At 45.2% G+C, this 18,174-nt stretch overlaps 5 protein-coding genes across 5 annotated transcripts in view; 3 read left to right on the forward strand and 2 right to left on the reverse strand.

Moving 5' to 3' along the window:
• Window positions 1-1,361: 1,361 nt before the first annotated feature.
• On the reverse strand, window positions 1,362-3,935 carry LOC132462626 (adipocyte plasma membrane-associated protein Hemomucin-like). The gene is made up of 3 exons (XM_060058253.1): window positions 3,458-3,935; window positions 1,617-2,326; window positions 1,362-1,396 (listed from the first exon to the last, which is right to left on the reverse strand). The coding sequence occupies exons 2-3, from the start codon at window positions 2,053-2,055 to the stop codon at window positions 1,362-1,364; spliced, it is 474 nt and encodes a 157-aa protein (XP_059914236.1). The 5' UTR covers window positions 2,056-2,326; window positions 3,458-3,935.
• A 342-nt stretch (window positions 3,936-4,277) lies between these two features.
• On the forward strand, window positions 4,278-8,989 carry eif3f (eukaryotic translation initiation factor 3, subunit F). The gene is made up of 8 exons (XM_060060022.1): window positions 4,278-4,436; window positions 4,799-4,869; window positions 5,313-5,392; window positions 5,758-5,895; window positions 6,254-6,345; window positions 6,525-6,661; window positions 7,632-7,745; window positions 8,819-8,989. The coding sequence occupies exons 1-8, from the start codon at window positions 4,325-4,327 to the stop codon at window positions 8,894-8,896; spliced, it is 822 nt and encodes a 273-aa protein (XP_059916005.1). The 5' UTR covers window positions 4,278-4,324; the 3' UTR covers window positions 8,897-8,989.
• Window positions 8,823-9,992, reverse strand: LOC132463710 (MICOS complex subunit MIC26-like). The gene has a single exon (XM_060060026.1). It carries the CDS (start codon window positions 9,990-9,992, stop codon window positions 9,396-9,398), a length of 597 nt encoding a protein of 198 aa, XP_059916009.1. The 3' UTR covers window positions 8,823-9,395.
• Window positions 9,880-12,899, forward strand: dnaaf6 (dynein axonemal assembly factor 6). The gene is made up of 7 exons (XM_060060025.1): window positions 9,880-10,009; window positions 10,278-10,414; window positions 10,537-10,609; window positions 10,841-10,946; window positions 11,298-11,394; window positions 12,063-12,148; window positions 12,562-12,899. Exons 1-7 carry the CDS (start codon window positions 9,991-9,993, stop codon window positions 12,689-12,691), a joined length of 648 nt encoding a protein of 215 aa, XP_059916008.1. The 5' UTR covers window positions 9,880-9,990; the 3' UTR covers window positions 12,692-12,899.
• A 152-nt stretch (window positions 12,900-13,051) lies between these two features.
• Window positions 13,052-18,174, forward strand: part of pip4p1a (phosphatidylinositol-4,5-bisphosphate 4-phosphatase 1a) — a 12,195-nt gene continuing 7,072 nt past the window's right edge. Inside the window, exons 1-3 of the mRNA XM_060058256.1 lie at window positions 13,052-13,323; window positions 15,010-15,203; window positions 18,041-18,169. Of these exons, the coding sequence (XP_059914239.1) occupies window positions 13,206-13,323; window positions 15,010-15,203; window positions 18,041-18,169 (441 nt within the window). The 5' untranslated portion in view covers window positions 13,052-13,205. The remainder of the gene's footprint in view (window positions 13,324-15,009; window positions 15,204-18,040; window positions 18,170-18,174) is intronic.

Raw genomic sequence — 18,174 nt, forward strand, 5'->3', positions numbered from 1 at the left:
CAACATGAGATGGGAGGCTTCTGCCCTGCTAGTTGTATTAAATTGAACAACGGCAAAGAATATTCTGGATTGTCTGGTCCCTGAGGAAAACAAGAGAAAGGAAGGCTGGGATGGGAAACGGCTCTAATTCATTTAAAGGTCAGCTCACAGTCAGAAGGAATGGAAGGCCAGTGGAGAAAGTGCCAAGAGTTGGTATCACAACTATTGCAGTCAGGAGAAGAGAATAGATGTGTGCACACATGTGCCCCATGCAGTGTGTCCAATACACAGAGGGTGAGCAGTGTTTCCCACACATTGACGAGACTATGGCACCCCGCCATAGTCTAATTTCGGCCGCCATAGTCTCTGCGTGCACATGAATTATTATTATAAATTTATTTTATTTTTTTTGCTCAGACGAAGTTCGTGTCGCTCTCATTGGGATTGCATGAGAGCAGAGGCGCTGCATCCCATTAGTGCGGGCTAAAGGGAAGAAAAAAGCTGCATTGCTTTATCACAGATGTATTGTCCAGAAAGTTATCAAGTACATATCCAACACAGATTAGTAGCTTTGCTTATGAGAGTCTGGGGAGTCGGGACCGTTCATTATTTGCTAAGAAGAGGTATATCTAACCTCTGGGAATAGTGCATCATGTTCTGTCCTATAAATCCTCGTGTTCATTTGGAAATGAAAGAAACAATACTTTAGTTTCGCTCAGTGCAGCCTTTAAACCTTTCAAACTGTAGAGGGTATCATTAACCATACTACTTACTGTCTATTTCACAAAGCACCAAGTGATCATGAAAATAACATTGGATTAGGCAGCTACCCAAACCCAAGTCGCAAATCAAGTGTTAATGATATCCAATCAAACGTTATCGCCCCCCGTACTGAACTCCACTCCACTTGGTGATTGCACGTCCTGGAACATTCTTGAACTGGGATGTTGCCAGCAGCAAGTGCTTAACTTTGGGGTTCGACAACACGCGTTGCATATGTGATCGGAGATATCCCATCAGATATAGATATTCACTGATATGATGATACAACTTAAATGGTTTGAAAGGTGTGTATAAATTAGAGGTCCTGTATATGCAAACAGACTGCAAGCCTACAGAGTTGTAAAGGCGAACCCCGATGAAACACTCAGTGTGGTGCGATGGGCATACATCAATTGGGATGGTGAAAAAGAAACATTGCGGGCAGAAACAGATGCAAGATGGGCCTGCAAAACTTTTAAGGCGGGACAAAGATGGTCTCATGGGCCAATCCCTGGACCTGAAGCCGCTGGTTCATTCAAAGGACGGTAAATGGACTGCATTTATTTAGCGCTTTTTTGTAACCAGGGGCTAACCAAAGCGCTTTACAACATTATCACCGTTCACCCGTTCATGCACACGTTCACGGCGTTGTCAGCTCATCGGGAGGATTAAGGGGTGAGCATGTTCTCCCGTCTCATGGTACACCTCGCCACCCAGCTAGGAGGAGCCGGGGATCGAACTAGCAACCTCGCGGTTACCGGCCAAACCGCTCGACTCCTACTCCACACGAGCTCCATGCCGCCCAGGATGGGTGTGTGTGTGTGAACAGGCCATGCTCTCAGTGGGGGGGGGGGGGGGGGGGGGGGGGCACTCACCCCAGCCGAAACGACCCCTCTCCTTCTCCACCACCCTGATCTTCTTGGGCTGCTGCGTGTTCGCGTTGAGCTCCCGCTCCGCCAGCTTGGACTGGAACGACCTCTTGACCTTGGCCAAGGGCGGCCCGTCCTCCGCCTCTACTCCCGCTTCGACCGGCGATGGGTCCGTCTCCGTGGTAACCACGGGGCCGAGCTCCTGGGATGGGTTTAGGACTCCCGGGACGGGGGCGGCGGTGGTGCTGGTGGTGCTGCTGCTGGTGGTGATGCTGCTGGTGGTGGTGGTGGTGGTGGTGGCCGCGGCGGCGGCGGGGAGCAGAACGGAGGACTCCCCCTTGGAGTCCAGGGGGTCTGGCCCCTCCCCTACCCGCCCCCTCTCTCCGTCCAATGGCAAGGAGAGCGACCCAGGACGCGAGTGGAAGACAGAGTTCTCGAGCGCCATTATGACGTGTGTGTATGTAAGTGTATGTGTGTGTGTGTGTGTGTGTGGTTGAGCGTGGCAGTTGCTCTGTGTGTGTGTGTGTGTGTGTGTGTGTGTGTGTATGTGCGTAGGTCCGTGCGTGTATGTGCGTGTGTGTCTCTCTCTCTCTGTATATGTATGTTCTTTTGTGTGTGTGTTCAAGTGTATAATTGTGTTATTAATGGTCCTCTTTTATGGCCGGAGCTGTCCGGTGGCCACTGCATGCACCATTTGTTTCCCTGGAAAGCGAGCCCTGGAAGAGAAGAAAGGGGGCGGAGACAGAGGGTCATTTGACATTGTTGCCATTGATTAAGTGCTGCTGCTGTCATGTCGATTCCCCCGCCTCATCGGTTAATGCCATGACATGTGGTTCTTCGGAGGACTCTCGCTCATGCGGCACTTACCGCGAGCTCCATAGCTCAAAGAGACTGCCGCATGCTGACTTGTCCTTCTGGAAATGAACTACTACACCTACGTACGTCTGTGCAAATTCAGCACTTCTATGAGCCCATCGGCGAACCATGCATGCGTAAGGGAGTGAGTAAACGAACGATAAAGAGTAAAAATGACCCTGTCATTGTCCCCTGGCAGGTAGGTAGTGAGGAAAACATATGCTGAATAAGAATAGTACTTTTATCTTGAGTACTATTATAATATTATAGTACTATTATAGTACTATATATAATACTATTACAATAGTACTATATATAGTACTATTGTAATAGTATTATATATAGTATATAGTGCTTCCAGTGTTGCATGTTTGATTAAGAGCAGAGGGTCAGGCAGTCCAAGTTTAAGTGCGTGTGCGAAAGAGTATGTTTGTGTGTGTGTGTGTGTGTGTGTGTGTGTGTGTGTGTGTGTGTGTGTGTGTGTGTGTGTGTGTGTGTGTGTGTGTGTGTGTGTGTGCGTGTAAGCGAGTAATCCAGCGCGTTATTTACATCTTGTTTAATTGTTTTGATTTGTGTTTTAATTTGCTCATGAGGTTTGTCTCTGCTTATATAATCCTGAGGGGGTCTGAAATAGACTGATAAAGCCACTGGCCACTCCAATTGAGTTGCCTTTGAAGATATAAGGCCATTGATATGCAATGGGAGGAGTTCTGGGGAAACTGGTATCGACGATCAGCATGACGCATTATTACGCATGATAGATGTATAAAAATAAACACATAAAGTCACCTTGTATGTCAGACAACCCAGCACATTAACAAGCAGGTTATTGTACATACACACACACGCACACACATGCATGAATACACACACACGCTTACACAATCACACACGCAAACACACGCACGCACACACAAACACACACACACACACACACACACGCACGCACGCGCGCATTATTAGCAAGGTACCCAAAGGCCTGAATAGCTTACCTGTTCAGCAGCGAAACACCATGCAGAGGAGAGCCTATCGTTCAACAACGGACGATGTGAGGTTAGAGCGAACAGGAATGGCCACTTTCCCGTCAATGACATCCATGTCTTCTGTTTACCAGCGCTCTGTTCGGGTGGGCGAGCGATGCAGCATCACGGTTCACCCCCCCTGTCCGCTTCTCCAGGAAACAAAGGCAATCGCACAAGCGACCGCTCCGTGTTTAGTTTTTTAAAATCCGGGAAATCCCCAAATCAGTAAATAAATAAATATTGAAAAGGTAGAAAAGAGCAGGCTGATTAATAATGGCAGGCTCAGTGGGCTACAACCTGTGCCCGGCTCCAAATGTGATAAATGGTGGTCACGCGATAACCGTGGAGAGCATCGTTCCCCTCATCTGAGACGAGAACCTCGCCGGCAGCTGCGCAGGTAGGAAGGACTGGGGGATGCTGTCACAGACCCAGCCCCTAGGAATATTACTGCCGGCACATTTATGGGAGTTTATCTACATTTCGTCAGTATAATATTTTTTCATTCATTCATAAGTTACTTATTGTGGACAATTTGGAATAGTAATGTTTATGCCTATACATGTGTGTTTCATATTTGTATGGGTGATCAGTTACCCCAGTCGTTTTTCCATATTTCTAAAAACAAACCCACAATTTCAATGTGCTTTAATCTCTGAGAGAAGTCCTAATACATGGCCTATACCTGATCAACCCAGTCTAACTGCACTGTTTCATAATCACGATTATTAAACGATAGTTTAATTGCACCCCGACCGCTAGGCGGCAGTCTAACCATTTCTCCCCACACTTTGTCCCACCAATCAAAACATTCGCTACGGTTCGTCTTCCTCTTTCAAGATGTCCGTGTACGGTCCAGCGGTGAAAATTCACCCTGTTGTTCTTGCTTCCATCGGCGACTCTTACGAGCGTCGAAATGAGGGGGCTAGCCGTGTCATCGGAACATTATTAGGTAAACGTTAAAATTGTTTAAAGAACGGGCTTCTGGCAGACCGGGAACAGTGGAAATAAGTGATGGGCAGCTAGCAGGCATTAGCTCACTTGCTAACGCATGTTCTCCCGTTTCAGTGCAGTACATCTGGACGGCCAGTTAGCAGATCCGAGCTAACAATACCGTAACAGCTGTTTAACGTTATTTGTTTAATGCGAAACATGTCTGCCGTCAAACCAACACTTCTAGAGCTACTCTTTAGTATAGCTTAGTGGGATTTAGGGGTCAATCGTGTGGCTGTATCCACCTGCAGTTGTGTAACCAGTTAGCCGGTAGGGCGAGTTGAGCCATACTAATAGATGCTATCGCCACTGTCTTCTCAGGCACCATCGAGAAGCACTCTGTGGAGGTGACCAACTGCTTCTCTGTCCCCCACAATGAGTCGGAGGATGAGGTACGTTATTGCTAAATGATTAGTAACTGTATTGTGGTTTTACATCAGAATGCATTATGGGAGTTAATGTTGGCGATACTCCGCCGAATAACGTTAGGAGTACTCAATAGTTGTAATACTTTAAAATAAGAATAAGGTTAAACCTAAATATACCGGCACTAGGCAAACGAATTGTCAGTTTGTTTTGCCACGTCTTGCATGAGAAACGCTGTTGTCAAACAGTCTTCCCATAAGAAAAAATATTTCACGATTAATGACTAGACAATCTTGCAACATAATAATTAGCATTGCTATACTTCGAAAATGGCAGTGGTCTTTCTAACTTTTATTGCCAGATAACTAAGAGGGGAGGCACGTCAATCACCTTATCAGTGGGCGTTAAGTTGCTTAATGATTTTATGAATGTAATTTGGAAACCGCCATGCCGATTCTCTTAACTACAGGTTGCTGTGGACATGGAGTTCGCCAAGAACATGTACGAGCTCCACAAGAGGGTGTCGCCCAGCGAGGTCATCATTGGATGGTGAGAAAAAGGCTTTGTCTGCAAAGCTTTAAAGGAGTAAAAATACATTGTGTTATCCCTGTTTTTTAACGTAAACTGTAATTCCGGCGAAAATTGAACCCAGGGTCCTTTTCGGCATGAAAACCCATAAAATAAACCCTCCAGACAGGGCTTATTGACAGGGCGTTGATAATCGAGTATAGAGCTTGCCCAAAGTGGCCCGGAGCAATGCAACAGCCTAAATGGCTTATGCACAGACTCGAAAAGTCTGTATTTTTTGTTAATAAACTCCCGGTATGCTAACTAAGTTGTTAATGATTCGTTTTTTGTGTAGGGACCCTAATCATTCTACTGCATCCCATAAACGTGCAACCTATTTTGAACAGGTACGCCACCGGGTTTGACATCACGGAGCACTCGGTGCTGATCCATGAGTACTACAGCCGAGAGGCCACCAACCCAATCCACCTCACCGTGGACACCGCCCTGCAGAGCGGCAAGATGAACATCCGCGCCTACGTCAGGTACGTCCCTCTCACTGTGAAGTGGTCGCCATTTGTATTTAGATGTTCAATGAATGTGCATCTGAAGGGACTGTTTTTTTTCCGAAATGTTGAAATTGATCATTTAAATACATAGCCTTATTTTGTTTATATTGCGTTAATGTAACCAGACAATGACTAATTCATAGAGCTTGTAAAACGATGTATTTTCTATTTATTTTACTGCTCTTTCAACCCCAGCTGTATTTTATATATTTCACATCTAATTTAATCCTAACCCCATATTTGAACAGTTTCTCTTTTCTGTGAGTGCTTCTGTATCACCTGGATTTCCCTCATGGGATTAATGAGGCATCTTCTTATCGTTGTTTTGCTACAGCGCTCAGATGGGCGTGCCAGGCAAGACGGTCGGCGTGATGTTCACCCCACTGAGTGTGAAATACATCTACTACGACACCGAGAGGATAGGCGGTAAGAACGCCAAACACCAATGCCTCTTTTCCACTAAAGCTGCTTTAAAATAAAGTATACTTGGACCACTAGGCGTGCGACACATGCATTAACTTAGACAGAAGTCTACTCAGGTTATCGGCCGATAATGACATTGTAGGCTAGGCGGGGTTGTCATGCGCTAGTGCTGTGTGTTTCAGTTGACCTCCTGCAGAGGACTCGCGTGACTCCCAGCCGCACCAAGGGCCTGACCTCGGACCTGTCGCAGGTGGGCGGCTCGGCCTCCAGGGTGCAGGACATGCTCGCCACCGTTCTCACCTACATTGAGGATGTGCTGGTGAGTACCTTCGAACAGGGAACAAAAGAGTGTCACCACGAACGAGATGATGTGGTGTGACGCAAATCACTGTGAAGGGCTTTGTAAATTTTTTGTAGGTTCAGACCCACCGCAGTCGGGTCATAACATCAGGTTGATCGAATCACATAGAAGGGAGTAGTATGGAGAGTGCCTCTTAACAATACTATGCACGATGCAGAAGCCTCTCCACCTTGGGATCTGCAAAAAGGCATCGACACCTTTACTTTGCATTTCCTTTTGTTCGTTTATTGTTGTGCTCCTATGTAAAGCGCTTTGAGTACGAGAAAAGCGCTATATAAATTTAATTTATTATAACTTTTTTGCCACAAGGTCTAGGAAAAGTACATTTGCAGTAATGCCATGCTGAACGCATAGCCATAGCAAAAACTAGGGTAGCTAATAATAAACCTTCCCCCCCCCCCCCTTCAGTTCAGTAAGATTTCCAGCAGACCCGGCCCGGGACAGGCCAATCACAACATTTAGTCTAATTTGGGGCGGGGTTGATATGATGACTTCAGAGAGGAGTGCCCTTTTGGAACGCCTTCGAGGCATTTTAATCAACAACAAAGTTGGGTGCTGTTGATGTGTCACATGTAACCATGGTCTGATTGGCCGTAGGTCTATCAGATTGGGAATAGAAATGACGCATTCGCTAATTAGTCTGGGGATGTCAGGCTCCTATTACTCAGCTCTTTAAAACCCGTCAGTATTTATCTTGTCAATAAGCTGTTAAAAGTGTATTAGTAAAGCGGTATCAATGTAACATAAATGCTAGATATGTTCACAAATACTCATGAACCTAGTTGGCCTGACTAGCTATGTACAAGCACAATGGAGTAAGAAGTAAAACAATGGTTCATTCACAAAACAAACGGTTCATTCACAAAACGATAACCAATCAGAATCCTCGTTGTGCCAGTGGCTGAGTCGAGTTGTTATGCTTCCTCAGTCTGGCAAGGCGACAGCGGACAACAGCGTGGGCCGCTTCCTGATGGACCTGATCAACAAGGTGCCCACCATCTCGGCAGAGGACTTTGAGACCATGCTGAACTCCAACATCAATGTGAGTGTTCACGTGTTTTCACTTGTGCCAATATTTATAGTATCTAGCTTTCTATTTCCCACACTGCGATGTGTTAAGCCGCATGCGAGTGCTGGAAGAAGTGGCAGTGAAATCAAGCAGTGCTTGAGCTCAGGCAACTTACTCAAACGTAACATGTTTATTTCATTTTTTCCAAAATTAGTATTGAGTAAACGCTACAATAACTGACCGGTTTTGTACATCTATTATGAGGTTGTAGGCCAGTATAGTACATCTCATGCTTTCGTTACTGTTGCCCACAGTGAGATGGTTCTAGTCTTTATGAGTCTAAAGGGACAGCCACACTGAACGCGTTACGCGAGTAATTGTCATTAAAGAAATGACAATTACTCGCGCCCCAAATTAAAGAAAATCGTCATTTTTGCATAGGGAACCATTGGTTTAGGTGCGTGTATGCGTTACACGCGCTAAAGTGGCGCGTTACACGAGTTACGCACCTAAATAACGCGCCCAACGCACCTACGCGCGGAGTTCAAAAAATTTAACTTTTTACACTACTACGCGTGACGCTTGGCCGAGATAGCCAATCAGCGTTGAGCTTGAACCGACGTCACTGGCAGAGAGACGGAGGACAGGCGCTCCGCAGCTGATATGGAGCGCCTGTAGTTGGTGTCCTGACGGGAGATCCTGGCACCAACCCGGGCTAGCAGGTCATCGAACATGGCCCCAGTCAACCCGAAATACGTCTGGAACCGGCCGTCGTCCAGGCGGAGTTCCTGGAGGAGGTGGTGAAACTCACCCAGCTGTGAGCGCCTACGGAGGATGTCATGCCCCCAAACACGACGGCGTTTGGGTTTCCTACTCTCCTCGAAATCCCACAACAAATACAGTAAACATGGCTGGTGATCTCAGCCATGTTTGTGGAGCAAAAGAAAAGTGGCGGGGGAAAATACGTTTTATGCGGGCTCATCTAGCTGCGTAGGCGCGTTGAACCATTTTTGTGACACACAATGACCAAGCGGCAGGTTAGGCGCGTAACGGATTCAGTGTGGCCGTACCTTAAGAGTTAATCCCGTCTGTGCTTTCTGTTTCAGGACCTGTTGATGGTGACCTATTTGTCCAACCTCACCCAAGCTCAAATCGCCCTGAATGAGAAGCTGGTGCTTCTGTAAAAGTTGGAACAATAACTTTTTTTTTTTGGAATGGTTAATAATTTAAATTTTGTATACTTTTTCGTGATGAGGCAAATAAAGATATTAAACATCCACGTATGTATGACATTGTTCTGTTTGTTTATAATGTAAAGTACATGCAGTCGACTTTGGTTGTTTGACTGCTAGGATGAATGTTAATCTTAAATAGACTCACTTCGAACAGAATGAATAGTTTCATGTAATTTGAACAGTGATATTCTGCTTTATTGACATTTGAACTTGATGATGCTGAAATAATTGACGCAAGTGTAAACTGAAATTAAGATTTTATTAAGAGCAGATAAATATTAGATCTGAAATAATTTAATCAAGTTTAAAGCCCTTGACAGAGGCAGTATCCCACCTCAGACATTAATCCAAAACCAAGACGGACGAGTCAGTATAGTTAGTCCATCGATCGATAACTCAAATAGTTATCTTGCAGCATGTCGACTCGGAATTCGACGCAAGTCTGTGATCATGGTTTGGGGTCCGAAGGGCTGTTTTGTTTTTTCCCGGGCCTCACCAACTTATCAAGGGCAACATAACCCTGGAGAGCGCAGTCGTACACGGAGTCCCCTGTGGACTTCCCGATCGCCACCGCTTGTTCCGGGTAGTAGAGGGTCGAACCAATGGCAATCAGGCCGGCAGGGTAGATTATCCTTTTTATTCTAGATCCTCTGGCAAGAAAAAATCCCACCACACCGGCGAAACCAATGATTCCAGCTCGGGGGTAGAAACCATCCGGTGGCTGTCTTAAATAAGCACAGACCTCGTTTCCAAAGCGGGTGACTCGCTGAACTTTGGGTCTTATGTTTCCATTGACGTCTTGACACCATGCCGAATAGGGCTCCAGGGACGTCCTTATGCTGGCGATACCGCTCTCCAATTTGCCTGCCTCCGTCTCCACATAGTTGAACGTTTCTTTTGGGGTAGTGTACAGAGATAGGGCATCTCTGTCTACCACTATGGGGACTGGTTTGTTGTCCTCTGTGGTAGCGAACACGGCGGGCAGCATTTGAGTTGTAGTAGTGGTGCCTGTCACCTTGAGCCTGATCCGAGCGGTGTAGTCCATGCGTTCCTCCAAGTACGGTGAGTGGGCAAGTACAAAAGGCACTAAGTGATTATATCGCTAGTTTAAGAAATACCTTCAAACGTATATGAATAATTAAATAGGAGTGTACAGAGTGAAACAAACTAATGAATTAAAAAAACAATAGTTTCTTTGAGGATCTTTTTATTAAAAAATGAGGCAGTGACGTACATTTGGTTTCCATGGCAGCCAGGAAACTTGCGTCTCCTTGGTAACGGCAAGGAGCAACACAATCATTATTGGGGTTGCTTCTTTTTTTTTTACCAGCGTGGTCGTTTAGTAGTATTTTAAGAAGTCTGTTTGCGGTGGGAATGGAGTTACAGGGATTATCATCATTTGAGAGTATGCAGGCTCTCTCTAGCATGCTGTCGACTCAACAGGGTGACGAAGAAGAGGATCCCAAAGTAAGCCACAGAGCCAGCGTGCTAAACCTTTCCTGCCTATGCGCAAACAGCAAACACTGGTGAACATTTAAGCCTTTTTGGCATAATCCAAAATAATAACAAACCATAATTGCTTATTACAGAATGTGAGAGGTGGTGCACATATTGGACCGGGAGACATTGGTCCCCCACCCAAAACTAGCACTGAGCCACACGGTAATTTCTGATGTTCGAGAAAAAATGGAAATGCGTTACTATTTGTGCTTTACATTGTCCTTTAGGTTATGTATTTTGTTATTTCATTAAGAAACATTTTAGTTATCTACTCCCCTGATATAGGTGAATATAACTCTTGTAGGGATCAAACAAAGATATATAGACAAACAAAATATAGACGATTTATAATTTCACAAAAAAAAAATTGCATACGTTTCTCCAAACCGACAGGGTCCAGTGCTTACATTAAGAAGGACAGTAAAGATATATGGAGTGAGGAGGAGGTAGCTGAGGGCTCCCACTATGATGACTTGGCAGATCCACGACCACAGCCAGAGTAAGACAACCTGGCCACATTGGAATTTACTTTAAAGACATGCTACTGAAAATGATCTCACACGCTCTAATATAATACGACCAACTGTCTCATTGATTATTAAAGATTTGCAAATTGTAATCAAATGTATGCTAAATAAACATGCATCACAACATATGACAGCCTCAGAAATATACAAGACCTTTGAAATGTACACAATATTCTATGGTCATCTAGAAATGAGTCAGTCACACGAGACAAAACTATGTTTATCATAATGTGGTTGCGTGGGTTAAGCTCTGGTCCTATCATCTTACTGTAACTTTGTGTGTTGCGCTGTGCGTTTGTGTGTGTTTGTATGAATCTGTGCAGGTATGAAATAATACTGAAGCAGAATGTGGGGACAGAAGACGTCTTCTTGGGGCTCAGTGGGAAGGACCCATCGTCCATGAAATGTGAGGCCATGAAGGTAAGAACACCAGCCCATCCTGGTGCTTTCTCTCTCAGGATTCTGTTTAAGGGCCTTTATTTTACCACCAGCTGGTGTACTTAGCCATAACCAGCCATGCACCCCAGCCGGACAATCATCCTGAATATTATGGTTTCACATAATTCACTCTGACGTGATTTCGGTCAGAGCCGTTCATCAGAAAATGGGCGGGGCAGCTTTCACCTAAACCAATCACCAAGGGGATAACAATTCTGCAAGTCATGTTATTCTCTGTTGTTATTTTTTTTCGCAGATTCTTCTGGCTCTGAAGTATCTGCAAATTTGAGCCCGAGGCACAAATCTTGTGGCCCTCCAGCTAGTGGCAATGACCTTTATCTCTGAGTGCTTAAGAGTACGATAGTGTGTTTCATGGGCTTCATGAAACACATCTTTCTCTCCCCCTCTGCAGGTGGAGGCCACAGGCTGTCCCACACACACGCGCACACACACACACACACACACACACACACACACGCGCACACACACACACACACACACACACACACACACACACACACACACACACACACACACACACACACACACAACCCTGTTTTGGGGGTGTGGGGGGGGGGGAATTACTTGATTAACGCATATTAAGTTTTATACTGTAACTATACTGTTATATCTGCCCACTTCTCTCTCAGATAAAAATCAAACTTCCAGAAACCAAAGCAACAGATGTTGTCCTGGACGTTAAGGAGAAGTTCCTCGATCTGAGGACGCCAAAATAGTAAGGGCGCTTTAGCAGTTAGAAAATGTAGCAAATATAGCATTCCATTACCATTATGAAAAATGTAAAAAACAAAAGATGTTCACACATTCAGAGTTTGGTCCGAAATCGTTGGAAATTAACTCATTCTAAATTTCTTCTAGGTTGTAATTGCAAGACGATAAATCTATAATGAGATGTAATGATTTAGAATGTTCACGAAAATAGGAGACAGTATCGACTCATTTACTACGTTCTATAAAGTACACTGTTCTGACTGAGCTTCATGTGGTCTTTCATACAGACTGTACTATCTGGCAATCACGTATTGTGCATGCATTAGCTTCCATAGCTGTCAGATATCACAGCTAGGACCCTGTCATACAATTTTATTGTATGATTTTGAAGATTTTCTATTTCGGTTCTCCCTTCAGTAAACTGGGTCTTCATCTTCCCCATCCAATCCACTGCCGTGAAGGGAAGGCTCAGTTCTTCAGCGATAGAGAGGTGCTGGAGGTATCTCTATTGATGAACCGGCCCATGGACTCTATAAACTTGCAATAACTATTGAAAGTGGTTCTCATTAGTGGTTTTACACGCAAGGAAATGTTAGTAAATGCTATATTTAGAAAAATATGTGTGTATATTTCACGAAAGTATAAAGGATGGGTCGAAAGGCCCGAAATGTTTGGTCATGCGATGAAACCCATAACACTTTATGAGAGTAATTGTGAAAAGTGCCTATTTTTGTGTTGATGTGTATCGAGTCCTAATAAATTGCATTTATGTCATGATATTTGTTATTATATCACTAGTATTGGATTATCATCAGTATTGGTAGACACAATGCGAGACCGAATCCGATATCAATTCTATTCCATAATATTTGCCTCATCATGAGCGTCCTCATCCTGATCCAAGGGCCTGTGGCTGGGGGCGTACACCGCCTCCACGTATCATTACCGCAGCGGCAGATGTAGTGGTGGGGTGATCATGTGACGCGTGCATTTCCGACACAACAATACAACACCGTATCGTTACAATCCACGGCCCCACTCCCCACGCCTTTGCTCTCGGTATGGCGGACGGCGAGAGGTCTCCGCTACTGTCAGACCTAGGAGATGGCGCGCTCGGCAGCGGGAACGGCGGGGTGTCTCCCGGAGCGGCACCCTACGGTGCGCCCAACAAACCACAAAGTGAGTATCCATCGGGCGCTCCTCCCGCCGCCACCCGAGCCTATCCTCCTCCACTGACTTGGCATCCTAGTTAGCATTAGCTAGCTTAGCCGATGTGACAGCGACAAAGAACCGGCCTGGTTGCATCTATGTTGCGCGTATCAAGCCACCCGAAAATCTGAAATTGTGTCTTTAGAACACGGGATACAACTGAGAGTATATGTGGTGCACGATTTACAACATATACATCCAGCTGTGTGCTTGCATCATCTAAGCCAAGTCGGTTCTTGATGTTAGAAATGGTATCCTAGCGAGCTGCTATGCTAAGTCTACATTAGCTCTGCGTGGCAGCATGATACCTGTTTGACTATTTAGTGATGCAGGTCATCTGTTGTATCGTCACAATTCTAACAATAGGCGGTTCGCAGTAATGTGGCCGCCATGTGTTTAATTGTAAAAGGTATGTTGATAGGCCGGATGAGATGCTTGACATATTGCTGTAGGACTTGTAGGAAAGACTGATGCCAATCTCATTTGATTGTCATTTTGATAAAACACTGAACGTCCTTAACTGCCAGATGACTGTTTAGATAATTGCTTGGTCATAAGAGTATAGATACGTTTGCATACACGATTCTTAAGCTTTCCTGCGTTCAGTTTTTAGCTTTAGCTTGTCAGAAAGGCCCATGGATCAGCAAGGGTCAACTGTTGTGTAACAGCATTAAAATAGGTGTGTCCCACTTGACTACAGGTGTCCCTTCCGTTCCCTTCTGACTTCTTACACACTTATTCGTTCCAATAACAGGCCCTGTCTGCATTCCACAAGCAATGTATTTACAAAGCTCCTTCCTCATACACTGGACACTGGATCACATTTCCTTGTTAATCCCAATTTAAGTAATTTGTCGTGAGAGTTAACTCTAGCCAACGAGCAGCAGTCCCTCGTGAGTTGGATCCCTGATTATTCCTTCGTACTAGGTGAATGCTGCTCTCTGTGCACTCGAGTCCACTCTCTTCCCACTGTCGCAAAGTCATCGGACTGCACTGGAAATAGTTCAAATGGCTGCCTTTGGGTGTCACATTGGTCAATGGTCTGTACCTCCTACCTGATGCAATAATATAAATGCAGGTCTGTAAATCCAGTTCCAGAAAGCCTCAGGGGAATCTTCTTACTCAAACACTGACTTTCAGCGGTTTTGAGTTGTCAACTTGTTGTAATTCCCCCTTACACTCTCCCCATCGTCTCTCTGCAACACGTGCAAGCTATCAACAGGGTCTTTCTTATCATATTTGGCTGTCTGCTCCATCTGGAGGTTAAAGCTGAGCTGCCAATGAACAAGGTAGTAAAAAACGGATAATCATTGAGCATTTCCTTATTTGATGACATTGGTTTGATTGCGGTTTGGTTTTAAGCAAGCAACATTTGAATGAAGGATAACCAGTTTATTATAACCAGGATATAAAGGGCGATGAAGCAAAGAGTGTTATACATCAGACACAGAGTAAAGTGCAGAGATTAGCCCACATCGCATGTTCTTAACAGTTGTAAGAAGGGCTTTTAAACCTTTTAAGATGGCAGCAAAAACACATGCAATCTTGGGTTCTATTACTAATCTTCAAGCTAACCTTGAAGCCCCATCCCTCAAATCTCCTCTCTGTGTCTCTCTGTGTCTCTCTCTGTCGCTCTTTGTGGACCCCCCCCCCCAGGCTTCCCGCCGTTCCCCAGTCCATCCCAGCCCTCCGTGCTCCTAGGGGAGGACCCCCCACCCTACTCCCCGCTCACCTCGCCGGAGAGCGGCAGCGCGCCCGTCATCAGCTGCCGCGTGTGCCAGAGCCTGATCTCGGTGGAGGGCAAGATCCACCAGCATGTGGTGAAGTGCGGCGTGTGCAACGAGGCCACGGTAGGGTTATTATCTGGGGAGCTCTTCACTGTTGTAGGAGGCCTTTTGGGGGTGGTGGGGGGGGGGGGGGGGGGGGGGCACGTAGCCAGGGCCAGGAACCCGAATCTCAAAGGGGCGGAGTAATGCCTTGTTTTCCTGTTTGAGTTTCACAGATATTCTATGGATTTAAACGTACTCGCCCAAGTGGTAAAGCTTTTAGAAGGATTTGAATATGTGGACTTCTCCAGCCTACAAAGTGTTCTCAAACCTGTACACACACTTTTTTATTTATTTAATTTTACAGTTTACTTGTGCTGGCTGAGTTTATCTTTGCTGTATAGACAATTATGCACATACAGACCCCGCCTCCAGCCACATGATTGGTCGAAACTAGTTTTAATGTGTCCAATATATGAAGGGGTAGAAAGTGAAGGGATTTGACATTGTCTATCAATCTTTAGACTATTCATCTAAAATCTGATAGGTGAAACTAACAGGAGGGGGACCAGTAAGAATACTACTACAACTACTACGTATTGATTCACAAATATCTGTGCACAGTACTTGCAGTGATCTTTGCCGAGGGGCCGCAGTAACACTTCCATGCCATGTGTACACAAGGGGGCAGTACTCGCGCATCCCATCCCAATTATACATGAGAAACAAAAACACAATCCACGTGAAAAATAGGTTGCAAAATGATTCAAATGTCCTGATGCAATGTGGTTGTTACTTCTACGACCACTACTACTGCTATCACTAACACTGGGTCCAACTCTATTTATGGTTGTTATAAACAACCTTTCCCATGCAATATGGGCTTAAAAAGCCCATATAATATCTGTTTCCTTATCAGACCACAGCCAGGCTTATATAGGCCTATCGCCTCGCGCTCTGTTTCCCATTGTTTGTTCTTGGTTTCTCTGGTGGTGGTGGTGGTTTGGGGAAGTTGGTAATCAGAGTGATTGTTCAATTTATTGCACTCAGCTCGATTAGTAGTTATGTATTTAGGGCTACTCTGACATGATTGCCATGGGAAAGTGTCTAGCGATTGGACTAGGCAGCTGTGAAAGGAGCAGCTAGTGTAATGGGAGGACCCCTGGCAATCTTTGAGGTGGATTGATATTCAGAGACTCTCATCACGTCTCTACATAATGGCTTTAAATCACTAGTTTCACTCCCTCTTACCGTACTCCCCTGACAGGCGAAGTCGTCCTGAAATAAGACTTTCCAGAGATCTAAAGCAGCTTGATTTCCATATGATGGTAGCAAAGAAGAAAAAACACATGGTTATGGTAGATTAAGTGATTAGACAACGGTAGATTTAGTAATGAGTGAAGAATCAATCGAGGCTGTAGTCAGTTGATCGGGTGATGCATTAAAAGAGTAATCACAGTCTTAAATGCTTTGCAAAAGCTGTTAGTTTACGGTTCTATCCCAGCTGTCTATACGTTTTTTTATCGATAAGAAATGTGCCTTTGCATGTACTGCAGTAGAAGTTTCCAGTGGCCCCAGAAAAGTAAATTTTATTGAAGCATGCGAAGGGAGTGGAATTTAATTTTTTCATACAATCATGTTGTTTGTTACAATAATGGCTCTTAGAAAGTGTGAACAAATATATTGCATGTGTATATTAATAAATACTGGGTTTCGTACCATAACTAATTGCTACATCGTACGTCTTAGTCGACAAAACACTTTGTCAAACCCTGGTTTCAGCTGATGGTATACATGCACGCACGCATGCACGGCCATCTCACACACAGGGTTATTCGGCTATCTTTCTGCCCACAATGTAATCTCCAACATGCACACAGCAGTGGCTGTTTAATCTGTTGGAAAAATTGCAATAACATGATTCCCTACTTCTTGTTAACCCTGGGTTTCTTTTGGAATTGCATGGCGACATGACACTCTTATTTATTTATTTTTTTTGCGCCCCATCTCCCAATTTAATTACCATAATTACCTACACGAGTACCCTGGGCAGTCTGTTCGGGGGGTGTAGAGTTCCATTGTTGTCCAGCAGCACATTAAGGCCCAATCCCATTTCTACCCCTTCCCCCTTCCCCTTACCCCTTCAAACAAGGGGAGGGGGAAGGGAGAATGCTTGTAATCAGGGAACTGTACAATTGTAACATAAATTTGCTTTTTAGAATGAAAAGAAAATGACTCATCCTGATAACCAACCCAAAAGGGTGCCTCTGTCACTAAGCTTTAGGCCCAATCCCATTTCTACCCCTTACCCCTTCAAAACAATGGGAGGGGGAAGGGGTAAAGGGTAGAAATGGGTTTGGGCCTAAAGCTTAGTGACAGAGGCGCCCTTTTGGGTTGGTTATCAGGATGAGTCCATTTTTTTTGCTCCCTCTATATATACAGTATTCAGGGTTCTGGATATGTGCTATAACTTGCCGCCGTCAGGCAAAAGCTTGTTTCCTGCAAAGTAACAACAACTGCCTATCCCTGTTTGTCATGTTAGTATACCAGGAGTTGTACGTTGGTGATGGCTTGAGCCGTGATCAAAGCAATCAGATTGTGGTGAAATCGCAGAGAGTTCACTGTTGCACTTATTGGTGGATGGTGATTATCGGTTGGACATGTTATTATTTTTCACTCCCTTTTATACCTCTTTTCTCTCTCCTTCTACGTTCTCCTCCTCCTCCTCCATCTCCTCCTCCTCCTCCTCCTCCTCCTCCTCCATCTCCTCCTCCTCCTCCTCCATCTCCTCCTCCTCCATCTCCTCCTCCTCCATCATCTCCTCTCTCCTCCTCCATCTCCTCCTCCTCATCTCCTCCTCCATCTCCTCCTCCTCCATCTCCTCCTCCTCCTCCTCCTCCTCCTCCTCTCTCCATTCATAGCCTATCAAGAACGCCCCGGCTGGGAAGAAGTATGTGCGCTGCCCCTGCAACTGCCTCCTCATCTGCAAAGTCACCTCGCAGCGGATCGCCTGTCCCCGGCCGTACTGGTTTGTGTTTGTGCGTCTGTTTGCGTG

Source organism: Gadus macrocephalus, chromosome 8, assembly GCF_031168955.1.
Source record: "Gadus macrocephalus chromosome 8, ASM3116895v1".
Classification (NCBI taxonomy): Eukaryota; Metazoa; Chordata; class Actinopteri; order Gadiformes; family Gadidae; genus Gadus; species Gadus macrocephalus.

What these genes read in the sequence shown, in the direction of transcription:
- LOC132462626 (XM_060058253.1), bottom strand. Translation starts at nt 2,055, where the DNA reads ATGGCGCTCGAGAACTCTGTCTTCCACTCGCGTCCTGGGTCGCTCTCC. An exon ending in GAGGGGTCGTTTCGGCTGGG is followed by an intron (nt 1,397 to 1,616) that starts GTGAGTGCCCCC and finishes CCTCCCGATGAG; the next exon opens with CTGACAACGCCGTGAACGTG.
- eif3f (XM_060060022.1), top strand. Translation starts at nt 4,325, where the DNA reads ATGTCCGTGTACGGTCCAGCGGTGAAAATTCACCCTGTTGTTCTTGCT. An exon ending in TGTCATCGGAACATTATTAG is followed by an intron (nt 4,437 to 4,798) that starts GTAAACGTTAAA and finishes CTGTCTTCTCAG; the next exon opens with GCACCATCGAGAAGCACTCT. An exon ending in ACAATGAGTCGGAGGATGAG is followed by an intron (nt 4,870 to 5,312) that starts GTACGTTATTGC and finishes TCTTAACTACAG; the next exon opens with GTTGCTGTGGACATGGAGTT.
- dnaaf6 (XM_060060025.1), top strand. An exon ending in ACGAAGAAGAGGATCCCAAA is followed by an intron (nt 10,415 to 10,536) that starts GTAAGCCACAGA and finishes TGCTTATTACAG; the next exon opens with AATGTGAGAGGTGGTGCACA. An exon ending in GATCCACGACCACAGCCAGA is followed by an intron (nt 10,947 to 11,297) that starts GTAAGACAACCT and finishes GAATCTGTGCAG; the next exon opens with GTATGAAATAATACTGAAGC.
- LOC132463710 (XM_060060026.1), bottom strand. Translation starts at nt 9,992, where the DNA reads ATGGACTACACCGCTCGGATCAGGCTCAAGGTGACAGGCACCACTACT.